The 24,338-nt window shown below is 46.8% G+C and overlaps 1 protein-coding gene across 3 annotated transcripts in view; it reads right to left on the bottom strand.

Moving 5' to 3' along the window:
• Positions 1–7,046: 7,046 nt before the first annotated feature.
• Positions 7,047–24,338, bottom strand: part of RNLS (renalase, FAD dependent amine oxidase) — a 44,239-nt gene continuing 26,947 nt past the window's right edge. For 2 of the 3 annotated variants that reach the window (XM_084210001.1, XM_084210002.1), the window contains 3 exons: positions 15,453–15,626; positions 10,623–10,798; positions 7,047–7,337 (listed from right to left, as the gene is read on the bottom strand). In XM_084210001.1, coding sequence (XP_084066127.1) covers positions 7,140–7,337; positions 10,623–10,798; positions 15,453–15,626 — 548 coding nt within the window. In that variant the 3' untranslated portion in view covers positions 7,047–7,139. The remainder of the gene's footprint in view (positions 7,338–10,622; positions 10,799–15,452; positions 15,627–24,338) is intronic. The other variant, XM_084210003.1, reaches the window with a different exon arrangement.

Here is a 24,338-nt window from a genome sequence, read left to right as displayed (position 1 = left end):
CAGCTGCTCTGTGCCAGGGCCTGCCCACTCTTGCTGCCCATCCTGGGCATCCCTCAGCTCCAGCAGCAGGGAAAACAAAGGGAACAGGAAAAGGAAAAGTGAAGCCTGCAAGACCAGCTTTGCCATAAAGTGAGGGAGCTGGGAAGGGGCTCAGCCTGGAGCAAAGGAGGCTCAGGGGGGACCTTGTGGCTCTGCACAGCTCCTGCCAGGAGGGGACAGCCAGGGGGGTCAGGCTGTGCTGCCAGGGAACAGGGACAGGACAAGGGGAAAGGGGCTCCAGCTGGGCCAGGGGAGGCTCAGCTTGGACAGCAGCAGGAATTTCTGCATGGAAAGGGTGCTCAGGCCTTGGCAGGGGCTGCCCAGGAAGCTTTGGAGGTGTCCCAGGAAGGGCTGGAGGTGGCACTCAGTGCTCTGGGCTGGGGACAAGGTGGGCATTGCGACTCCATGAGCTGGGAGGGCTTTTCCAGCCTTGGGGATTCTGGGATTCTCTAAACACCAACCAAAAGCACTCCCAGGGAATTGCTGGTGCAGCCTCCCAGCCCAGCTGGGAAGTTGATGCTGGATTTGAGGGGCTTTGCTGGCCATGGGCTGGAGCTCAGTCGCGTGCTCAGCTCCTGCAGGGCTCATCTCCAGCTCTCCTGGCCCGGGGAAAGCTCCAAACGTGCCGGGGCGTTCTGACGAGCTTTCCAAATGGTTCCTAGCTCTCTGCTCCCAGGCCAGGCCTGCGTGGAGCAAACAGAGCTGTGCCGAGGCGTGGATGGAGCCGGAATCCTTCCCGAGCCGTGGCCAAGTGGGAATAAGAGTTACTTCTTTATAGCAGATGTGTAGCTCAAAGTTCACCATAAGGGCACTCACATCGAGAGCACAGCGTGTATTGTTCTGCAAGAAGGCTCAGCTCAGCCCTTCAAAAGACTCTGGAACAACTAATTTCATTATTCAAAGAATAAAGTGAGGCAGAGGGAGCCAAAATTAACCCTCTGGCCGCTCCCTGGAAGCAGGGATTTCTTTAGCACCCTGCGCTTGCATATGCAGGCAGAAAATCTGCCTCACAGTGTCCCAGCTCTGTTTTTCTCACTAGTTTAGGAGCTGGATGTCTTATTCCTCTCAAAATGACTATCTGGACCCAGGCCAGGCTGAGCACCCCCACATGAAGCTCTCTGTGTGTACACTGCAGCAGCAAATATGGCTCAGGATTTTCATCTCCACTTTTGACCCCCAGGGAAAATCAGAAGCAAAATATATATTTCTTTTTTTTTTTTTTTAATTATCCATACAAAAAAAGATCATTCTCTTACTGGCCAAATTAAAAAATAATACTTGTAGACAAGAAGGAGAGAAGAAGACAAGTTCCACAAAAGAAAAAATCCCCTATTTTTAGGCAGATTTGAGCAAAGAAAAATACACTCCTTCAAATTATGTCCCTTTCTTGGCCAAGGATTGCTTGACCATGTGGCTGGGGCATGAACTGTTCCTGAAATTCTCCCTGCCTGAGCAAGTTCCTCTCTCTGGAGCTGAGCTCCACTGAGCTGATGCTCACTCAGCATCAATCCTACCTGTGAGTTAAGTTCTAAGGGAAAAGCCCAGGACCCCTAAAGGAAATCCACCCAGAACAGGAGGCTGATAAAGGGTCAGTCAAGGACCATGTGCAGATGGGTCCCTTCCATCTGCTGCTTCACTTCCCACCTCCAGCACACAGTGCAGAGGGTGGAATTGAGATGAGCTCTGGAGAAACAGCTGGGAGCCATCTCCAGCCACATCTGGGGCAGAAACCCGGGTTTCTCCCCAGCCCAGAGCTGCTCAAAAATCCTTTGGCGAGTCCCTTGGCGAGGGCCAGGCACCGCCTGGGGCTGTGATGTGTAACAGGGATTATTTACACTTGCTCCCGTCCTGCTGTGCCTGCAGCTTGAATTCCCAAGCTGGCCTCCAGGACTGCCTTTGAAATCAAAGGGAAGTGGGATTTGCACTACCCAGGTGCGCTGAGCGAGGCAGCAAACCCCAAATGAGCGGGATGAGGGGTGCTGATGATCTGATTTGGACCAGACTCGCTCCAGCTCTCCCTGTACAGGGCAACACCCGCGCACAGCCCGTGGCTATTGCAGCATCACATCTGGGAGCAGCTCGAGAACAAAAATCCCTTTGTCCCGGCGCGTTCCCGAGGCTCCATCCCTCCCGTGCCGGGGAATGTGTAAATGGTTTGCTGCAAACGGGAACGGCGGCCGTGCCTGGCTAAATTCGAGGTGCTGAGCTGGGATTTTCTGCCCCGGAGAAGGCGGCAAAGTGTGGGAAATGGATTTACAGAAAATTTAAAAAACTTAACAGAAGGCTCATATAGTGTGTGTTTGTATGTAAACTTTGAGATAAGAAATGCTGACTTAGAAATGCTATAGAATAAGACAGATGTTGTTAAGAGAGGAATAGAACTAGAAATAAGTTTTAAAAGGTAGTTTTCTAAATAAGACTAGCTACTTCAGAGAAATAGAATTAGGAAAGATACATTGTAGCAAGATTTACGAAGGGTAATTTTAGATGATTCGTTTTAAGGTCTTTACAGCATAGTGTAGCTAAAGCTGATAGGCTAAGAAACACTTCTAGTGGGTTGTAATTAAGAAATAGTTTCTGATTGGAATAGTGTGAATTATAATGTTATAAGACTAAAAAGAAAAGAAAAGTTTAATAGAATAGTAGAATAAAAAATAAAAGAATAAACGCCTCTCTGGGTCAGAAAAGAACATAATCCGACAGCAAAGAGAGTGGCCGATCCCTCCTCTCCCGCCAGCTCATCCCCTTTCCCTGCGCTCTGCCTCGGGAACCAGCTGCCGGGATAGAGCCTGACCTATATTCAGCTCTGACTGCCCACCATGCATTTTTTTAAAAAATAACATTTTCCCCCAAATCTGCTCTGAAAAAGGACGGTCCAACCCTTGCCCGGGGCGCTCGCATCCCTGCAGCGCCCGCAGGGAGCCCTCGGTGCGCGCCTCGCTGCGCAGCCCGCGGCACGGGGGAGATGCGAGCGGCTGATAGCGCTGAGAAAGGAAGGATGTCGGGCCCGGCACAGGTGAGGGAGGAGGTGCCGCTGGGCTGGGCTGCAGCCCTGTGCACGGCAGATAAAGTCACGCTGAGCTGTGGTTGACCGCAGCGGCCCCGTGACCGGCCCGGCGGTCGGGCGGCAGGGGCACAGCGGAACGGGCTCTTTTTCCCACAGCGTGGCTCGCCTGGGGCTGGCTGAGAGCCCTCGGCACTCAAAACCCTTCCCCAGATGTTGGGGGTGAGGGTGATAGACGCACACACCCGTGGGGTGAAAAGTGGGAAAGGACCAGAAGCCTTTCCAAGGATCTACAGGGGTTTCATCTCACAGCCTCCAAGATGATAGCAACTTGCCCTGCACCCCCTTTACCCAACATGACATTTCTCCACTAGCACTGGCTCAACCCATGGCACTAAAAACCCTTCCCCAGGTGTTCAGGGATGAGGGTGTGTCCTGGTTCAGGGCAAATTTTGGAGAGCATGAACAGAAGAAGAAGATTGGGGATAAAAGCATCATATAGTCAACCTAGGACATTGTGACAGCCACACACACCTGGCTGGGTTTTTCCGTGGGATGAAAATTGGGAAAGGATCAGAAGTCTTTCCAAGGGTCTCCAAAATGACAGCAACCTGCCCTGCACCCCCTTTACCCAACATGAAATTTTTCCACTGGAGTTGAGCCATTATGGGGAGTTTTGAATGAGTTAGAGATGGGACTCCTGAATTGGTTTTGATGATGTGGTTTATTTTTTTTATCTTTTACATAGGTAGGAAGGGTGAGTTTGGCTCACATCTTTATTGTATGATTTAGAAGGTCACAAGACCCCTAGTTACAAGATTTTTAAAGGATTTATTGACTAATAAAACAAGGATATTTATGTTTTTTACTTAATCTTTAAATATTTTGTCTTTTGGACTCTTGTTACAGTGTAAGCTTTCTTAGCCAATCATGTTATAACACACAAACCTACAGTATTGCATTCTAAACTTCTTGTTTACCTCTGTACCTACTTTTATTTTTATACCTTTAAATTTTCTTCTTTTTAACTTAATGTGTCTCTGCTTTATAAATCCACATTCTCCCTTCTAGCACCTAAGTTTGGAAGCCTTTTCTGAGGTCTCAGATCAAATCCCGTGTTTAATTCCAAGCTTGGCCTTACAGGCCCAAAGTTCTGCATTTTGGATTCCAACAAGCCACAACTCTCCCCCTGTTCCAATTTATTTACCTCCAGGGGAGAAATTTTGCTTGGATCTTCTTGAAAACGAAGCCAGTCACTCTCCCTCCTCCTCCTCCTCCTCAGCAAAGGGGCTGCTCTGTGTCCCATGGGGCTTATCCTGGAGGTGCCACCTGAGAGTGGGAATGAATCATAAATCCCAAGGAGGGTGACAGGGAGGATCTGCAGTGATCAGGGCACAGCAGCAGCGGCAGAAGGCTCTGGGATTTCAGGGCTCCAGCTCTGCCACACAAAGCGGCTTAGGGACAGCACAGCTGAGCCAGGGGATGGATTAGAGGCAAAACCGGCTCTGGCTGCGGGGAAATCTCTGCACAGAGGCTCAAGGTGCTCAGAGAGCACCCTGGTCCTCCCCTGGGAGCAGCCAGGCTCCTGGGTCCAGCACAAACTCCTAATGGCATGTCACAGCCTCCCTGTGCCTTGTCACCATCCCCTTGGAGCTGGTCACTCGGGCATTTGCAGCCCAGCAAACGCTGCCCTGGCCCAGGCAGCCACAGAGCCCTTGGTGCCAGGCTGGGGATGGTGACCCAGACACAGTCAGGGTGGCACAGGGTCAGGTTCCTCTTCCTTGCACTGTCTCAAGGAGGAAACTCCTCTGGCAGTGTCACACCCCACGCTGGTGACACTGCAGCAGCAGAAGCCTCTGCTTTGAGTCTGGGGCTGCACCAGCACAGGGCTGCCCCTCCACCAAGAGGAAATGTGGTCACAGGGGTGCTTTCAGCTGGGCAGCACCTCCCACCTGCAGCTGACTTTTAAAAATAATTTTAAAAAATAACCAACTCAACACAAAAACCCCCAAGTCTCCAAAACTAAATTAATCTCTTAAATGATTTTCATATGCTTGCGTAAAACCACAGCCCAGGTCTCTGGAGGCAGAAGAGACTTGTCTGGTTGATTTCCTGGGATTTTCCCTGCATGGATGTGACTTTTGGTGGCAGAGCCATCCACTGCAGTCCTGTTCCCATACTCCCTGATCCCAGAGTAAGAGCAGTGGCTGCACAGGGTGCCAGGGGCCAGCCCTGCCATGGGATTTTCCCCGGGTGGAAGTTACCAGAGGTGGGAGCTGGAAGGCTTTGAGAACCCATGGCCCTGGCTTTCCTTGTGATGAGGAAGACAAGAACACCGTGGTCTGGGAGCTGGGAGGCTCCAGTCCCACTTCAGGCTGTGCTCGTGGCACAGATGGGAGCAGACACAGCCATCCCCCTTGTCTGGGAACAAGGAGAGAGAGGCTGGAATGGATGGATCTGCCAGTTAATCAAAAATCAGGGAAAACCCCAGGAAATCAAGCAGACAAGTCTCTTCTGTTGCCACCCTTCTGGACACAGTGGGCTCTTTGAAACATCACCCTCTGTGGGAATTCCACATCTCCCTGCTCCCAGCATTCCTGCTGCCCTGAGGAACACATCCAACAATTTTTCCTCTCCACCTTAAAAAAAAAAAAAAAACAAGCTGGTTTTACCTAAATCATCTCAACCTGGAGGGATGCTGCAGAATTTGTAGCCTGGCATGACATTTTCAGGAGGAATTTCTGCATGGAAAGGGTTCTCAGGCCTTGGCAGGGGCTGCCCAGGGAGCTTTGCAGTGCCCATCCCTGCAGGTGTCCCAGGAAGGGCTGGAGGTGGCACTCAGTGCTCTGGGCTGGGCACAAGGTGGGCACTGGGCACAGCTGGGACTCCATGGGCTGGCAGGGATTTTCCAGCCTCAGGGATCCTGGGATCTGAGGAAGGAGCAATTTGAGACTCAAAAAGCTCCAAACTGAAAATCTCATGACTCAAAAACCATCTCTGAATCTGTGATTCGGGTACTTGGAGGCGTCAGGGTGACCAAAACTGAGAGTTTCTAGAAAGGAGGAGTCAGAGACATCTGCACTGATCTGTCACTGCTGCTGTCAGAGGCTGCTGCTGATACAAAGCCCCTGAAAGAGCATCACAGCTCTTCAGAGAACAACCATTGAGCCAAAGACGCCTCACATCCAGTTTTCTGCCTACTTTTAAAAATTAATAAGTCTTAAATTCTTAGTGTCACTTAAAATACTCCACAAGAAATGGCCAAAGGCAGCAGTAAATCACTGTGGTCAGCTGGTGTGACACAGGATGTCAGATTTGGGTGAAATGCAGGGGTAAAATAAGAAAAACAGAGGCTGAATTGTACTCCTCTAATGGTTTAAATCCTGCCTGCTACATTTTGTTATTTTCAGTGCTGTGGTAGAGGGGTACTGGACTTGTGACACGTGACTGAAGAGGAAGGGCAAGTTAAAATGCAATTCAGAATAAATAAATTATTTCTTGCTCAATTTCTGAGGAATTTCTGAACCTATGCAGTGTTACCTCCTGCCATGGGCAGGAACACCTTCCACCATCCCAGGCTGCTCCCAGCCCCAAAGTCCAGCCTGGCCTTGGGCACTGCCAGGGATCCAGGGGCAGCCCCAGCTGCTCTGGGCACCCTGTGCCAGGGCCTGCCCACCCTGCCAGGGAACAATTCCTCATTCCCAATATCCCATCCCTCCCTGCCCTCTGGCACTGGGAAGCCATTCCCTGTGTCCTGTCACTAGGACAAGGAGAAAATAAGGAACTTCCAAGGAATAAACTCTTCAGCTTCATGGATTTTTGTGCTGCTTCAAGTCAGGCTCCTCTCCTTAACATAATTTTCATGGGCTGTAAAAGTATCAGGAGACCTGGCAAGAGTGCTGGAGCTCTGTGCCTCTGCCTACAGCCAGGGAAAGCCTTATTTTAATCAAAGTAACCACACTGAGCACAGATCCTGGAAAATTCAATTTAATTCCATCCCAATAATTATTTCAGGGCACCGATGCATCTTCCTTTATTTGTTTTTTTGCAAGACGATGTTGATGTTAAACTCAAATTTGATCCATCACGGCAAAATTCATAACAAATCTAGAGGAAGTTTAGCAGCCTGAGTTTGAAATTGCTGTAAATGAGGCTTCACAGCCTCTGCAAGGCTCATGGCAGACTCTATGCAGCCATCAAAGTTGGAACGAGTGAATCCATCGCCCCCACAGATCAGGAGAGGCTGTGTGTGAAGAATCATCTGTCCTGGACAATTGGGCACAGCTCTGGTAACCTGAGAATGACAAACATAAAGGGAGTGGGATGAGAAAGTACTTTATTTACCTGAATTTCACAGCAGAAAGGTCTGAGTTTCTGAGAAGCACATCACAAAACCACAGGAGGGTTTGGGTTGAAAGGGACCTTAAAAATCATCTCTGCCATGGGCAGGGACACCTTCCACTGTCCCAGGCTGCTCCAAGCCCTGTCCAGCCTGTCCTCCCACTCCAAAAGGTAAATCCAAACATTAACTATTAAAGTACCACAGTAAAATACTTACTTCTGGGAATTGAATAATTAGAGTAAAACTTGATTGTGTGGGGAAATTTAGAAACTTTACAGCCTGTTCTGTTTTATTCTCAGCAGATGTGACGTGTCTGACCCTGGTGTGGAGACCCAAAAAGGTGTGAGGGTGATCTCACATCAGCAAAGTGGGGATTGCAAACACAGGTTCAACACAGGGAAGGGAACCTCCTGTCTCTGGATCACAAAATCCCAGGATCCCTGAGGCTGGAAAATCCCTGCCAGCCCATGGAGTCCCAGCTGTGCCCAGTGCCCACCTTGTCCCCAGCCCAGAGCACTGAGTGCCACCTCCAGCCCTTCCTGGGACACCTGCAGGGATGGGCACTGCAAAGCTCCCTGGGCAGCCCCTGCCAAGGCCTGAGCACCCTTTCCATGCAGAAATTCCTGCTGCTGTCCAAGCTGCTAAAGCATGATACTCTAACGATTTTCTTTTGATCATTCCATGGATTTCCACCCAGTGAACCATTGCTGGATCCCCTCGTGGGACTGTCAGCTTCCAGGGAATGTTGCTAAACCCAGGGGATTTTTCCACTGATTCAGATGTACCCTCAGTTGGCCACTGCTGAGACATTCCCTGCCATGCCATGTGTGGGTGAGATGCAAAGCACCCACCTTTATGTTGCTGGCTGCATTCTCTGCTACTGGGTGTTACCATCTTTTCAAAGGAGGAAACTAGCTGAAATAACCAATTATAACCCCTCACCCTTTATTCAGCTTAACAGAGGATGGCAAATCCAGACAGAGCTTCTCCCTCAGACCAGTTTTAAATCAGTTCTTAATTTATTCCTGAATTTTTCTCACAGATCAAGTTGAGTACAAACAACGCAGAAAGACTTGGTAGAAAAAGTCTTTTTGAGTGTCCTTTCTTCTTGGCTACCCAGTGTTTATTTGGTGCTGGTTGTACCAAACAGCTCCTACCCCCTCCTGGTATTTGGTCAAAGATCTTGGAGGTGTTTTCCAGCCTCAGCAATTCCATATAAAGTGACTGTGCCAAAGACACACGGTGGGTTGGGAAGCTGCTGGCTCTGAATGCTAATGGTGCCTTCACCATAATTAGAGCAAGGGGATCCAGAGCTGCAGCTGTGCTGCTAAGTAGTGTCAGTAGAATTTTGGAAGTCCTAATCCCTCATCTGCCATGGATAATTGTAATGTCTGCATTTTAATCCCAGGATTGTGTTTGCCCATGTGAAGGATGTTACAGCCGGATTTAATTAACGAGTAGGATAAATCCCAACTAAAAGAGTCAGGGGAAACAGGCACCCATCTTATCAGTTCCCTTGGCCTCTGTGGCAACAGCTTATTATAATTGAAAGTAAAGAGAGCTTTAGGAGAAAGAGGGAGCTCTGCCCCAGATATTTCATTTAGGCAGTGATTATTTTATAGGGTGGCTTTAGAGATCTCTTTATTGAGATAACGGGTCTGACCTACACGGACTTATTTGCAACCTAAGACATATTGACATTCATCCACCAAATTACAGGCTGGTGATAATTCCTCCTGTGGCACCAGCAGCTGCTGGACTCAGAGCCCTGGCTGGCAGCAGCAACAGAAGCAGGAGCTGGATGGGGTTTGGGAACCCTTTCCAGAGCTGTATCTGCAGGGACTGCCCTGGCAAAGGCAGGAATGATACATTTGATTTTATGTTTTTAGAAAGTTAATTTATTACTTTATTATACTATATTATATTAAAGAATATTATATTATACCATACTAAAGAATGCAGAAAAGATATTTACTGAATGTTAGAAAGATAATAATGAAAACTTGTCACTCTTTCCAGAGTCCCGACACAGCTTGGCTGTAATTGGCTAATGAGTTAAACCAACTCACATTAGAATTTAATTAGGTAATTACTTTTGGGTAAACAATTTTGAAATACATTCTACATGAGCAAAACACAGGAGAAGCAAATGAGATAAGAATTGTTTTCCTTTTCTTTGAGGCTTCTCAGCTTCACAGGAGAAAAATCCTGGGCAAAGGGATTTTTTCAGAGAATGTGAGTGCCAACATGATGAAGAGGATCCAGCTCTTCTCCCCCACCCACCCACAGCTCTCAGCAGGTAAGGCAGGAGAAAAGTCAGATGTCACAACCAGGGAACCTTAGCAGTGACACCTGTTTGTCCAAAAAAAAACCCCTGAACTGATAAAGGGGAATTTAGAGAACACACCACAACTTTGATAGGTTTTATGTAAGTATTAATACCCCTGCTAAGGTTGTTTTTGCAATCCACCAGTACTTTACTTGCAGGAAAATAAACTTTGTGCTAACCAGACCAGGTTCCCAAACTGGATGCAGATCAAGGGGTATGAGCAGACTCCACAACAGCCATCCACAGCAACTTCAAAAAAGGAAAAATTTTTAGGGGACTGCTTTAAAAGTAAATATTTTGCATCAACCTCCACGTTCAAATTCACCAATGTAAATTAACTTGAGAAGCTTTGGATAAACATGGAGATACACTCCCATACTTTAGGAAATCACCAACAATTTCCTTGGATTTTTAAAAGAAGACTGCAAAATATACACATTTTGCTATTATTACCCTTAGGTGGTTTACTTTAAAATACTTTTTGCATAACATTCTGTTAAATTGAGCTGGGCCAAATCAAATAACAACAATTAGTACATCTGTACTTCTGCTCTTCTGTGGCAGGGTGGGAATTTTGCTAATAATACCACATACTTTTGGATGCAGAGCGATGTATTGAGTCATGATTTTTAAATACCAGTGAAAATCCCACCAAATTACGTGGGATTTGCTTCTTTCCTGTACACCCCTGCTCCTACCCCTGCTTACCAGGAGAGCTGCATAACTCACTGCTGAGCCAGGCCCACGATGTTAAAAAATGGCTAAAAATGACCTGGCTTTGCTGGCCAGCCCTGGATGCTGCTCATGGCTGCCTGGAGGAATTTGTTATGGGTATTGAGCAACAATCCCCTCTCCCCTTTCCCTGAGGATGGAAAATGCAGCCCCAGCAGGTCCTCCCAGCTGAGTACCTGGGAGTATCTCCATCTCTGGCACTTGATGCTGCTTGGTTTAGGCAGGGAGGGCACAATCCCCTGCAGGTGGCTGAGGATGATCTGCTGCACCTCTGCAGGGTCTGAGTCCAGGTGCTCGCTGCCAAAGGTCACAGTGGTGTGCACCACGACTGAGGGCCCGATTTCAGGAGACTCTGGAAGAAAGGAAGGAAGAGGAGAGGTGCTTTTGGAGCATTGCTCATTCATACCTGCCTTCCACACATGCTGACAATTGTGCCTCTGGCCTGGGAGTCAGTACGAACAAAATTATCTGTGGTACCACTCTTGTTCTTCCAGATGGGAAAAAAGCACGAGGAATAACAACACAAGTCAGGGAGGACAGTCTCTGCAACAGCCTGGCCTTGGACTCTTCCAGGGATCCTGGGGCAGCCACAGCTTCTCTGGGCAACCTGTGCCAGGTCCTCACTGTAAAATATTGGGGGTTTTATCTCATCTAAATCAACCCTCCCTCAGTTTAAAACCATCACCATTTGTGCTATCGCAAAAATTTGTTCTCATCTTACGAAATCATAGCTCAAGGGCTGATGTTGAGCCCAGCAGACTTGGAAAGGGCCAGGCTTTGTAACATTTGGGGCTGGCTGCAGGTGAATCCTGTCCCCTTGGCACGTTGGCTTGCCACCTTACAACCTAACAACCAGCAGCCAGAGAATTTGCCTGGATTTTGGGATTTTTGGGTGCCCCAATGGGCAGGATGGAGCAAGGACATGGGTTATGGGTTATGCTGCATTTCAGCTGAGCTGGCTGTTCAATCAATTGATTCCCTCTCACTCCCTTACCCAGCAACTCCCTCCTTGGGAAGCCTCTCCCGGTTAGACCTTTGTTTGGACTAGCACATTCTCAGATTTTAGTTTCAGTAAATGAGCAAATCAGTGTTTTCTGACCCAGGAATCCACAAAGAAAGAGGTGGCTGAACACTTGCTGACCATTCTGGCTGTCAGGCACCAAGCTTGATAAACTCCTTATCTCTGCTATGCCACTGAAGAAACCTCCAGCTCCTCAAGCCAGAGATCTCCTCTGGGAAGGTGACACATTCCAGCCTTCCAAAAGGCTGTTGGAGTGCTCAGGGGTCATCCAAGGGTCACAACCTGGTCTCCAGCAGAAAACTGTCCATGGATGTGATAGGAACACATCTCCCACAGGAGTGTTCTCCTCATTTTAGGGGAACAGCATCGAGTATTTTTCTCACATTGCTGCCCAAAACCCATAACAGATCCCAGTCAAAACCACGATGTGCTTGTTTCCTGGCCCTCAGGGATTTGTAAGCTTCTTGGGAAGATGTGTTTTGCCATCTGAACCCCATTTTGGTCCTGGGCAGCAGGAGGGAAAGGGCTTTTGCCACATCAAACAAACCCTGGAAGAAGGAAATGCTGCTGGGGCAGCGGGGAGGGCAGCAGAGAAGTTGGACACCTCCGGACAGGCTGGAACTGCATCCCTGCTCCCTGGGAGGCTTCACACCGTGCCACAAGAGAAATCAATGTGCAGGCCTCATAAAACCTACCTAAAAGTTTAAAAAGAGCAGTGATCAGCTTTACCACACCTAGAAAGAAAGAGAGGTGGAGGGTCACTTTCAAAATGCCAAGCTGCTGTCTGGGAGGATGGCCTGCAAGCTTCTCCAGTTATCCTCAGAAATTCCCATGGTTCTTAAGGTCCCATACTCTCCCTGGAATAAAATCTACTCTCTGAGAAGGCACATTTGGGAGGAGTCATGGAAAGAATGGCACTAACTTTTTCATATTCAGAAACCCAGCATTTCATTAGCCTTACCAACAGTTTCTGATTATTTTTCTAAAAGGCAGGCAGGGCTGGCAGAGGATTACAACACAACTGACTGCGTAACGGGCAAAAACTTAAACAGTTCTTTAACTCTTTCATCTTCCTAAAAATTCTTATTTCAGGAAGGAATGGAATCTCTATTTCAAAATTGAAGAGGCTACTCAGGAATTATACAATGCTTAAAAACCTGCAAGGCAGATCTTCCCTTTAAATTACATAACACCACAATCCTGGAGCAAAAGAAAGGAACCACTTCCCCTTTGATGTGTCATCTATCTTTAGTCCTCCTGGAATGCAGAGAGATGCAAAGACTGCAGTATTCCAGAAATAACTGATGCTGGAGAATTCCCACTGTCCCCCCCGACCTGGTATAAATATGGATGGGGTGTTTGAGGCAGCCAATCCCACAAAGTGTTTAATATTCATGCACGCCACACGGGGAATTCAGCACACGCTTCTGGTGGGCTCTCCCTTACGTAACATCACCTCTGCAGGCAGGCATGGGATTCTGCCCACAGCAGCTGGGATCCTCAGCTGCTGGAAAAAGCCTTCCCTCCTGGAGGCTCCTGATTACACCAGGAGTTGGTGGCATCAGGGAAATTGCTTTATCTATCAAGCCCACCCTGGCGTGTGATTACACCAACAAGGCCGGTTTGGGTTTCACTGGTGCAACGCCCACGAGTTGGATGTCTGTGCTTTACTGAGTCAAGGCAGGGACTGCCACATCTCAGACAAGTGACAAGGACAGCCTGGGCTTCCAGCAGCCTCTGCTGTTGGCCTTTGAGGGCTGGACTACCTGCTTTAGGGAGATGTTACATGAGTCCCTCAACAGAAAGCTCACGGGACCATAAAATCATGAAATGGATTGGGGATCATCCAACCCCAAACCTCCTGCAGGGGACAACTACCAGCTATAGTTATTTTCTCTGGATCTCTGCTGTTCAAGGCTGTTTATGAAAAAGCTGCTATCTGAGGTGGCAGTGAGGGTGAGATAAGCCTCCATTTATTGTGGAGACACCAGCTGAAGAAACAACTGGAGGAAGCGATGGCTTTTTGGGAATGATGACTGCCCTGGAAGATCTCAGCTGCCTCACCCAGCAATTCTGCTTTCTCTGAATGTTTACTTTTTGGTTGTCACCATCCTCTTCTTCAGATGAGTCCAAATAATCAAGGTTGAAGAACGAAAGAGTGGGAAGATGATGAGTGGAGTTAAAAGGGACAGCAAGGTGCTCTTGTGCCTCCCACTGAAAACTTTTGCAGGGCAGTAGGAAGCACAGGAAGAAAAATGCAGATGCAAAATACTTGCATATGTGCTAAAACAAGCATAAAGGAAATTTTTATTCATGTGTTTTGGTTGCAGGACTTCACATGTAAATAAATTTCACACTCAACCTCCCTTGCCTGTGCTGTCTAAAGCCTGTCTCCTAGGAAGAGACACACATACAATTTGTTCTTCTTGGAAAACTTTGCTCATATAAACAGAACTCTCCACAATTCAAGGGAAATTTTCAGTGAGAAAGGTATGTGTCAACACTGATGTTCTGGTACTTTCTAAGTATTTGTTAACAATATGCCCCAAATAATGTGCTTTGTACTTGGTTCAATTGCATCTGGAGACAGCAAAGCTGTTTGATAATTCCATCACAGTTCCATATTTGCTGTTCTTGGTGCTGGGGCTTTGAGACCACATGTGCAGAGAGGTGGGGAAAGTATGGGTGAATTCCTCCTTGACACTGGTAAGGATAATATCAGTAGGTCCCATTAACTATCAGTATTTTCCATGGAACACAACAAAGGCAACAGAATCTCAGATGCAAGAAAATCTCCAGCTGAACGCTGTCAGTAACAAGGAGACAATGCCAGAGGAAAAAAAGATCACTCTCCATTTGGCTTTCCTCAGGCTCTTTTTTCACATATTCACCTAAGTCCCTGCTGGAGAAAGCACATCAGGGTGGCTACATCCTTATTTTGGCCATTCTTCTCTTTTGTCAGATCAACAGGCTGAATTCTTAGGGCAAACAACAAATTTCTGCTTGCACAGAGGGATGGAGAATCTCTCCTACAAGGAAGAAGAGCTGGGAGAGATCTTAGAGCCCCTTCCAGGGCCTAAAGGGGCTCCAGAAAAGCTGGAGAGGGACTGGGGACAGGGGATGGAGGGACAGGGCACAGGGAATGGCTTTCCAGTGCCAAAGGACAGGGCTGGATGGGACATTGGGAAGGAATTGTGCCCAGAGCAGCTGTGGCTGCCCCTGGATCCCTGGCAGCCCCCAAGGCCAGGCTGGACAGGTGGAAGGTGTCCCTGCCCATGGCAGGGGGTGGAACTTGGGGTCCTTAAGGTCCCTCCCAAGCCAAACCATGCTGGATTCTGTGACTCTGATTGGTCTGCAAGTGTTTTTTCTTGAGCTATCCTATGCCACCCCACTCCTGGCAGGTGAAACACATTCAATAAATAAAACACACGCTTCCTCAGCTGCCATCCTCCACAAAGACAGGAGAAGGGTCTGTCTTGGGGGGTATTCTCCAAGCCCTACCCAGCACATGCAGCCATTTCAGGGACTCTCCCTGGTCACAAAAGCAGCCTGGCTGACTCTGAACTGGGCTGAGCAGCTCCAATTACCCAAGTCATTCTTGCTTCCAAGCCTTGAGGAAAGAGCGGGAGCTGCAGAGTAACGGGTGACGGGAGACAAACCGGCGAGCGCACGGATCGGTGTTTAAACAAAGGAACCCCAACTCCTTCTTGGAACAGCAACATTTTGATGGCTCCAATCCCCTGACACTGGTCTCATAAAGGCAGTAACATAAACCATGTGCTGGGGGCTGATTTTCCGAGGGCCGGCCCGCTCTCATTGTGCGCTTCATTACAGACCAAACGCGACGCGAAACGCCGTCCGCCAGTTAAACGCTGGAGTTAAACACTCGCTCTGTTCAGAACAGCAACACTCAATTAAACAGCATTTCTCATGCTCTGCACCCTCCATTGTGGCCCTGTTTAAGGGGAATAATGGGAGCACTGACCTATATTGCGCTTCTTGTTATCGATGGAGATGAAGCGCACGCAGGGATTATCGGCGATGTACCGAGCGGCCCAGGGGACACCAATCCCTGTGCCAGCCTCATAAAACAGTCCCAGGGCGTAGCGGGATGAGTAGCTCACAGATTCCAGTTGCTGCTTTTGACTTTCATTAATTACTGTGAAAAGAGGAGGGAAAAAAAAAATTAAAGGGAAAAGGAAATCGGACAATCCCTCTCCGCTCAGAACATTAAATATGGGAATGCTGTGGTTAAGCTGATTATTCCTTCCTGAAAATGACCAGACTGCTAAAACTAAGAATTTAATATTAAGCCTAGTGCTTTGTAGTGTTTTGGTTTTTTTTTTTTCTGGGACGCCTCTTCATGAAGTTTTAATGGTGTATTATGTGGAGTGTGTCCTTCACACACAACCCTCCCCCAGCTGCTGGGGGTTCATCTCCCAGCTCTCCCTTCTAACTTGAAACTTGGATGATTTTGGTGACTTTTTGTTTCAAATCTTGTCTCAAAGGGTGAATAAATAGCAATAAAATGCGTGGGTCGCCTCAAGGACATCAAGTAAATGGTCGTATGGCTCGACAAGCACAAAAATGACTTCACATATCAACAAAATGAACTCAGAGCCTCTTGAACCTCTGGGGAGCACAGCCCTGTGACTTCTGTGCTGCAATTCAAATGAATGAAGAAAACCACGCTTCAGCCTACAAAAGGATCAGAGTGAAGTTCAGCTTCTTCAGCTGAAGGAATTTTAAAGCAGTTCAAAAAATTTCAGAGCAAGTATGAATCCTAATTCTTTCCTATGATTAACTCTTCTATCTTCTAATTACACCAAGATCTGCTTTTTGCTGCAATTTCCTAATCTTCATAAAAAACTGCACAAAGTAGCATTAGCCCCACGGTGAGCATTCAAATACTATTTAATTTCATGCCACAGGGAAATCCACCAGCTTGGCTAATTGTGGAGTTCAGTCCCATGTCTCTCTTCCTGTGACTGGATGGATGTCCAAGGCTTCTGTGAGCTGGAGCAGCACACACAGAGACAACAGCTCAGCTGATGTTGTATATGGAGAAAGGAGCAGCTCACCCCACAATGGGTCAGGCTGACCAAACTCATGGAGAGAACCTTCATTTTGAATTTCCATACTTTCATTGGTTTAAATGAAAACCAGACTGTTGTTTTAATGCTGCCAGCTCTCCCAGCTGAGAGGCTCCTGGTGGGTCTCTCCCATTAGCCTGACCTAATGCCCAGCACGCCAGAGGATCACAAGGCAGATTCCACCAGAAACCCACCCTGGCCTGAGTTCCTGTGAGCTTAACCTGCCAGCACCCAGGAACATCCCAGGGCTCTCCTCCAAGCAGCAGCAGCAGAGATTTCCCTGGGGCTTGTCCCAGCTCCTCCTGGCAGACCACAGGAGCCCAGCCAGGGCACAGAGCTGCTGCTGAACGCATAAACCCAGCCCAGGGGACAGATCCCACACAGAAGCCACCCCCTGTCCCCTCTCAGGACGGAGTTGTGCCCAGCTGGGCTCCCAGATGTCCATCACCACCTTCTTACAGCCACCACAAATAACCACCCTGCACTGCACATCCTTGCTGTGCTCCAAAAGAACAGGAAAGTCCTATAAACAACAAATGTAAAGTTTTAACATCCCATCTAGCTCCAGCACCCCATCCCAGGGCTGCTCCCCTGGGGCTGGCTGGGGTTTCCTGTGCCCCAGCTGCACCTCTGGTCTCTTTCTGACCACACCATAAACCAGAACTGACTAAAACCCATCATGCCCAACAGTCAGATTTACACCCCAAAATTTGAGAGTGCGTTAATTCAATTACTGATGTGTGCTTGCCAAGTAATTTCCTTCACTACTGCTTAGGTTCTTCAAAAAAAGTCTGTGGTTCACTGGGTTCTAAGCAGCTGCACATTTAGCAAATGGAGGAAGTTTTTATAGCTTGAGAAGACAGGCAAGAAAGTGACGTCAAATTTGAAATCCAGCAGCAAAAAAAAAGCTGAGCTATGTGCAAAACCAAAGCTAAGAGTTGTAGGATTGAGGTTTTTCCCCTGCTCCATCCATTATGCATTTCAGCAAGGCCAACAAGTTGATCTAAGGACATGGAGTGAACCTTCATTTTGAATTTCCATACTTTCATTGGTTTAAATGAAAACCAGACTGTTGTTTTAACGCTGGATACGAAACCACAAAATAACTATTAATTTTTCCCCTTCCAACAAAAACGGTTAAGATGATTTTAATAACATTTTGGAAAAAAAAAAAAAACCAAAACACAACAAAACAACCCCAGCTTTCAGAACACAGAACTGCCCAGCATACAGCCATGGTGATATTTTTAAAGCAGCGCATGAAGACATGAAAATCTTGTATTTTCCACTGCAAGACTCAGCTCCAGCTGCACTGTGAGCGCCACTGAAGTGAGTGTCCTCTGGAGATTTCATCACATCAAAGCACGGGCCATGTATACTTTATTTGCTGTTTCTGCAGACACTGACAGCAGAGTGGATTACTTATCTGTAACACTCAATAAATACAGCCAGGGCCCTTTTATCTGCTGTTCCAGGGCTTTAATGTCACCTCTGTGCCTCACTCGTGTTGTGGGAAGGAGAGGACCCAGAGATGCCATCGGGGCCAGCAGGACAGAGGAGAGCCAAGGCTGGAGCTGGCAGGCTGGGAGCACGGGCACCGTGCCATACAGGAGGGAGCCAGGGAGGCAAAAATAAACCCAGCTGCTCCAACAGCCAGGAACTGACTGGGGTGATCAAGGTTTCACCCTGGCCTTTTTACTCTTGCTGCCAGAAAGTGCAGGAGGAGGCTGCAACATCACGGAATCACAGGCTGGTTTGGGTTGGAAGGGACCTTAAAAATCATCCCACTGTGCCAGGCTGCTCCAAGCCCCATCCAGCCTGATGGGAATAGCGTCAGAGCCTGGCTTGAGCTTTGTGACTTTGTCACTGCCCAGCCACCCTGCAGCTTCCCCCACCTTCTTCATTTCTTCTCCCACTTGACTTCAGTGACCACCTGCCTCTCTCACAGCCATGCCCTCAATAACCCCACCACTGCCTCTATGCCTCAAAAGGTTTTGTGGCTTCCTCAGCCTGCTTTGCTTAAGATTTTACTTGCAGCAAATCCCCACACATCACCCAGACTCTGCTGGTGCCAGGGCATCTGTGAGTGCCCAGTGACCACCACTGCTCTGAAAGCTGAAAAGGAAACTGTGGTTAAACGGCTACAAAGATATTTTCAGCTCAGGTATCAAGCTGAGGTATCTCCAGAGATTCACCCAGCAGAATGGGCAGCTCAGGTGACATCTACAGGGACAGTTTGTTGTCACAGCTCCGCTCAGGAGGTGGCTTAGGCTGGCGCGTTATCACGACCTCGGCACACCAAAGCCTCCTTGGATGGGCACCTCTCCTTCCCCAGCAGGGACCTCTCCCACTGCTCTCCAGAGGCAGGAGCTGCTGCCCTGAGCTCTCCAGCTGCCTGGGGACAAAGGACAGGCCCTGCAGGTCAGCAGTGGCCATGCCACTGGCCCCGTGCCACCACGCTGTCCAACCCGTTCCCGCTGCTGCTCTGCGTGGGAGGGAGCAGAGGTTATGAGAAAGGCTCCAGTTTTAATCCAGCTTCCTTATCAAACAGCTCAGAAGTTGGTTGGGTTGTTTTGGTATTTTTTTGTTTTTAAAAAGGCAGAGTAACAGTTAAAGGCAGCCATGGCTGTGTCTGCACTGAAACGGTCACTACATGCAGTTATTGTGATATTCTTCCCTGCTCGCCTCTGTGTGTGTGTGTGTGCAACAACAAGGACCTAAATAATTACTTCAAGGACCTAAATAATTACTTCAAATCACAGCAGCCACTGGGCACAGAGCTTCATTATCTCAAGCCTGTGGCACACGAAGGAAAGGCTCATTTAGAAATGTAGATGATGAAGAGGAAAAGAGATGCCGGGGGAGAAAAAGGCAACAGAACAAAGTTTTTTATGAAGTTCCTGATTTTTGGAACCAAGCTTGGATAACTGTCCATGAGATGATTAGGAATTCACAGAATCACAGGAGAGTTGGAGTTGGAGGGACCTCTGGAGATGATCCAGTCCAACCCCCAGCCAAGACAGGGTCACCTGGGGCAGGTGACACAGCAGCACTTCCAGGTGGGCTTGGGATGAATCCAGAGAGGGACACTCCAACCCTCCCTGGGCAGCTCTGCCACCCTCATGGGAAAAAGTTCTGCCTCCTGTTGAGGTGGAACTTGCTGTGTTTAAGTTTATGGCCATTGCTCCTTGTCCTCAGTGTCTCACTCAGTATCTCACTAAACCCTTGCATTTTCACAAGAAACATTTCCAGTCATCTCCTGCACAGCCACACGGGTTCAAGTTTTGAACCAACAGGGACATGGAACTGCACCTTTCCTAGAACAGGGGGCAAAGTTGGCACAGGGGCTGAGAGCCCAGGAAGGGCAAAAAAAAATATTAAAAAAATAAAAAAGAAAAGAGGAGGGATGAGGAACCAGGGAAGAAGCTCCGTGGCATCTTTGACAAACAAACATTTCAATGCTCACCTCATACTTTTTTTTGCTCTGATCTCCAAAGCAATAATATTTTTTGTTACTTTTAACAATTCAGTTTTTAAATTTGGCAAACCACTATCCTTCATCCCCAACTCCATATTTTCACCCTGCATTACAGCTCCACACTGCTCTCTTCAGCCAGCGTGCTCCCTCTCAGGTGGGTTCAATGCACATGCTGACATCACATTCACATCTCACTGTGTTTGTATTCAGGAAAAACAAAACAATTTTTCAGCCTGGTTATTGGGAGGGCTGAGCTGGGAGGGCAGAGGCTGACTCTCAACCCATGGTTCAGATCCAAAATTAATGACAGTTGAAAATGTGAACCTCTGCTAAGCTTCCACCCTGGGAAGAACAGGATTTGACATTTATAAGCAGGCAGAACTAAAGGAGAGGACAATAACTGAGTGTTTCTCACCACCCAAACCCTTCCTGTGGTTCCAGCACAACCTGCCTGGGGAAGGGAAGCCAGCCCTGTCATGGTTCAAAATGCCCACATTTCCAGTTTTGTTAGGCTGTGCAGCCCCCAGGACAGAGGAACTCCTTCCAGCAAGGAATTAAGAAGCCCAGAATTTTCCAGGAGATTTTGGGCATGCCTGGAAATTAGATTCACTTAGAAAGAACCCTGAGAAATCAGTCAATAGTGCCCAAATAAAAAATGAAATGCATGTGTACACTCCAGTTCCTGCTTTGCAAGCACTTAGAGGGAGGTGTAGATGATACAGATGGCAGATTAGCAGGACTGCAAATCCAGCTTCCATACAAAACCACATTTTTACTTTTGTTATTCTCACAGAGCCAACTAATTCCTGTAGCTGGCACTGATGTTGACAGAAACCAAAGACATCTTTGAGAAAATCTGATTTATTCAGGGATCTCTACATAGATGTAAGATCTTACCTTTGAGGTAAGAGACTTGGAAAAGCCTGGCTATAAAAAATAAAGCTCATTGTCACATTTCCCCTGGATTAATCTGCAAATTAATTTGCAGAAGTTACTCTGTAACTTGATGTAGGAAGGAAGCTCCTCTAAGTCCTCTGTAATGACAGGGCACAGCAGGAAGATGAAACTGGATTAATTTGCAAATTAAGCTTCCTTCCTACATCAAGTTACAAAGTACTACACACAGTTCTGGTACTCTCTGGTGCCAAAACGTAAAAGCTCATTACTTACATAATCACCATCATAAAACATTTAGCAAATAACTCCTTCACCTACTGTACACACAGCATTGAGCTGAATAATAAAGCCAGGAGGATTTATTGCCTTTAAATATTCCACCAGTTGCTGAAATAGCATTAAAAGCTTTTCAGGGCAACGAAGCAAGGGGTTGGATTATTGCTCCGTGCTGTGACTCAGGCAGAAGAAACACATAAATAAGTTGAATTAGATCAGCCTGATGTTTGTGATGGGCTGCAGGGCTGGGACACAGCAACTGGGATTCTCCCAGCAGGTCCCAGTGAAGGCAGAACTCCTGGAAACCCTTCCCTGGTGCCCAGCTCACATCAAGCCCTGTAAAAAGCAATACCAGGCAGCTCCTCAATATCAGACACCAAAGCTATTTCCATTTAAATAAGAACTGGAGGAAAATGCTTTCAGGCATTAATTATTGAGGAAGGATTCAGCTGGCCTCTGGAAATTTCCACTTAAGAGGAGATATTAACATATTTTCTTCTCTTTTTTAAAGTGCATCTGGTTCATTACCAGGAGGATGCAGAAGGAAGGAGCACAGGGCAGAGCTGTGCACATAAAAAGTCAAAGAGATTGCATTCAACTTGGAAAAGAACCCCCTTGGGGTGACTCTCAGGGGATTTTTTTTCACCCCATTCAGGCCAGACTAGTAAGTTTCAGTATTACCTCTGTTTTTGGAAATGTTCTGAGTCACTCCAAGCAGCCTTTCCAGGGCAGGGAGAGAGCTCCACACTCCTAACCCAGAGCCTGCTGGGGAACTAAATGACCTTGCACATCTGCAGGGAATTTCTGGATGTCTATCCTGCTGCTCATTCTCAGCTTTGTTTTCTCAATTCATCATCAGCAGCCTCCCTTTTTTGATATTATTAATGACTGTCAGCTTCTATCTGTCACACAAATTTAGCTTAAACGCTTCCAGGCTCCTTCTCCTCCTTCCAGGGGTTTGGCCTCAAGTTGCCTCTGTATTTTACCATCCTCAGATGGGTCCTCTACCAGCTCTGATCATTTCCACCCTCTCCTGAGCAGAGCCCCAGTGCATACTGATGGGGATTTTGCAATATCTGGAATTATTGGGGCAAATCTTAGATCTTCCTCTTCAGATTCCTGTTATTTAGCCAGCTCCCTTTGGATTTAGACAAAAAAAAAATTAACAAATTAGGAGTAAGACAAGTCTTGAATGGTTTTTTTTGGTTATGCCAGAGAACAGTAGGACATTTATGGTCTCTTCAGAGAGATGCATCAGAAAGGTGTTTGATGGTTTATAACGTGCTGTGCTTGAATAAAAACCTGATTGGTAAATTTAATACCTTGAAGTAAGTTGGGCACCTCCAAGAGATGCAAGCCATGATGGTACAAACAAAACCCAGAATTTAATAATTTAGTATGGCTTTTTTTTATTAAATCTGCAAAGAATGATCCCCTTATGGAGGTGATTCCTGACAGGAAACACCTTATCAGCTACCCAATCTATCCTGCTTCCACCACAGGAAAGCACAGAGCAGCATGAAAGCAAATAAGGGGAAAAAAAAAATGAAATAGAGAACAAATCCCAAAGAGAAAAGGGGTTTGAAGGCAGTCTTAATATAAAAGGCACCACCATGCTAGAAAATTCATGACAAATCACACACAAATATTTGCAATATAAAAAAAAAAAACAAACCCTAAATTATATTTGGAGGAAGTCTGTGATTTTCTGCTGTTGGGAGAAATCTCATCACGAGCTGAAACACTGAATCCATTTAAATGTAATTTAAACTCCCAGTGAGGCTTTCAAGCTTCCAAAGGCATGCCAGTGATTTCAGAGGGTGAATCCTCATCTTGCTAGGACACAGCCGGGAGAACTGAGCTTGGTTTGTCAACACCTGTGACACCAGCAGGAGGGAGGTGCAGCAGGTTCACCAAAACTCTGCCTGTGCAAAGTTGTATCAAGAGGAAAATACAACAAAATTTGGCACTAGAAGCTTTTGGATGATCATCTTTTGCCTAATCACATCCAAAAACTCCCTGTCTCAGCCTTTAATTCACCCCAAACACTTTTACTTCAGGGGGTTATGGGGAAGGAATTAAGCCATAAAGTTTATTCTTTCAAGAGGAAAACACAACTTTTCTGGAGAGCAAAGTTGTTATAAAACCTAGCAGCTAATGAGAAAGTTTATTTTTAGGAGGTTTCTGCACTGTAATAATTAGTCCAGGAGAATCTGGGACACACAATTTCAGGAATCCTCATCCTGAGACAAAGCTACATAACACTGGAGCATCACAGGGCTGGGGATCTTTATAATCCCCTCCCAAACATCTACAGATCCAAATTTGGATGGAATTTAAAGTTTAACAATCATAATATTGTGGACAGGATGATAGTAATAATAATAATAATAATAATAATAATAATAATAATAATAATAATAATAATAATAATAATAATAATAATAATAAATTTACTTTCATCTGAGAATTACCTAAGCAGTCTTACAAAGCAAATCCTCTTGCTGGGGAAGAAGAAGCTTTTGGACAATGGAAAATGCCAGGGCTTCACAAGTGCCAGCCTGGACAGACATTTCCTGCAGGAAGAAATTCTCATCCATTACATGACTCTCTTTGTTTTATTCAGGGTGGTTTTTAATCAAATAAGTTGTGGTGATATTTCTTTCTAGGTTTTATTTTGCTGCCTTTTTTACTTTTTTTCTTTTTTTGTTCCCTGCAGCTGAATTAGTTCTAGACTTTCTGGGCCTTTCCTGCCAGAAGTTCTAATAAAGCAAAGACTGAAAAGCTGAAACAAACAGTTTTATCCTCCTGCTATTTTTAGAAGCCCATTTGAATTCTTATGTGCATATTTCAGTAACTAAAAGGGCAAGGGAGAGGGGAAAAACATAATTTCTGCTGTGTTCCAGCAGAAGAAGAATCTGAAGTGGATACAAAGGGATAGGCAGGAGGGAAAAGGGGAAAAAACTGGGACTGGATAAAGGAGCAAAAAGGAAAGAAGCAAAAGGGCAGATGAGAAAACCAAGGCAGTTTGTGCAGAAGAAAAATAACATGAAATGCAAGGCAACAAGACAGGAGGAAAAGACAACAGAAAATACAGTAGAGGCAACAGAGTTACAAACAAAAAAAG

This window comes from Fringilla coelebs, assembly GCF_963513975.1.
Source record: "Fringilla coelebs genome assembly, chromosome: 8".
NCBI classification, from domain to species: Eukaryota; Metazoa; Chordata; class Aves; order Passeriformes; family Fringillidae; genus Fringilla; species Fringilla coelebs.
The sequence above is the reverse complement of the archived record's forward strand: the minus strand, read 5'-3'. Positions and strand labels throughout refer to the sequence as shown.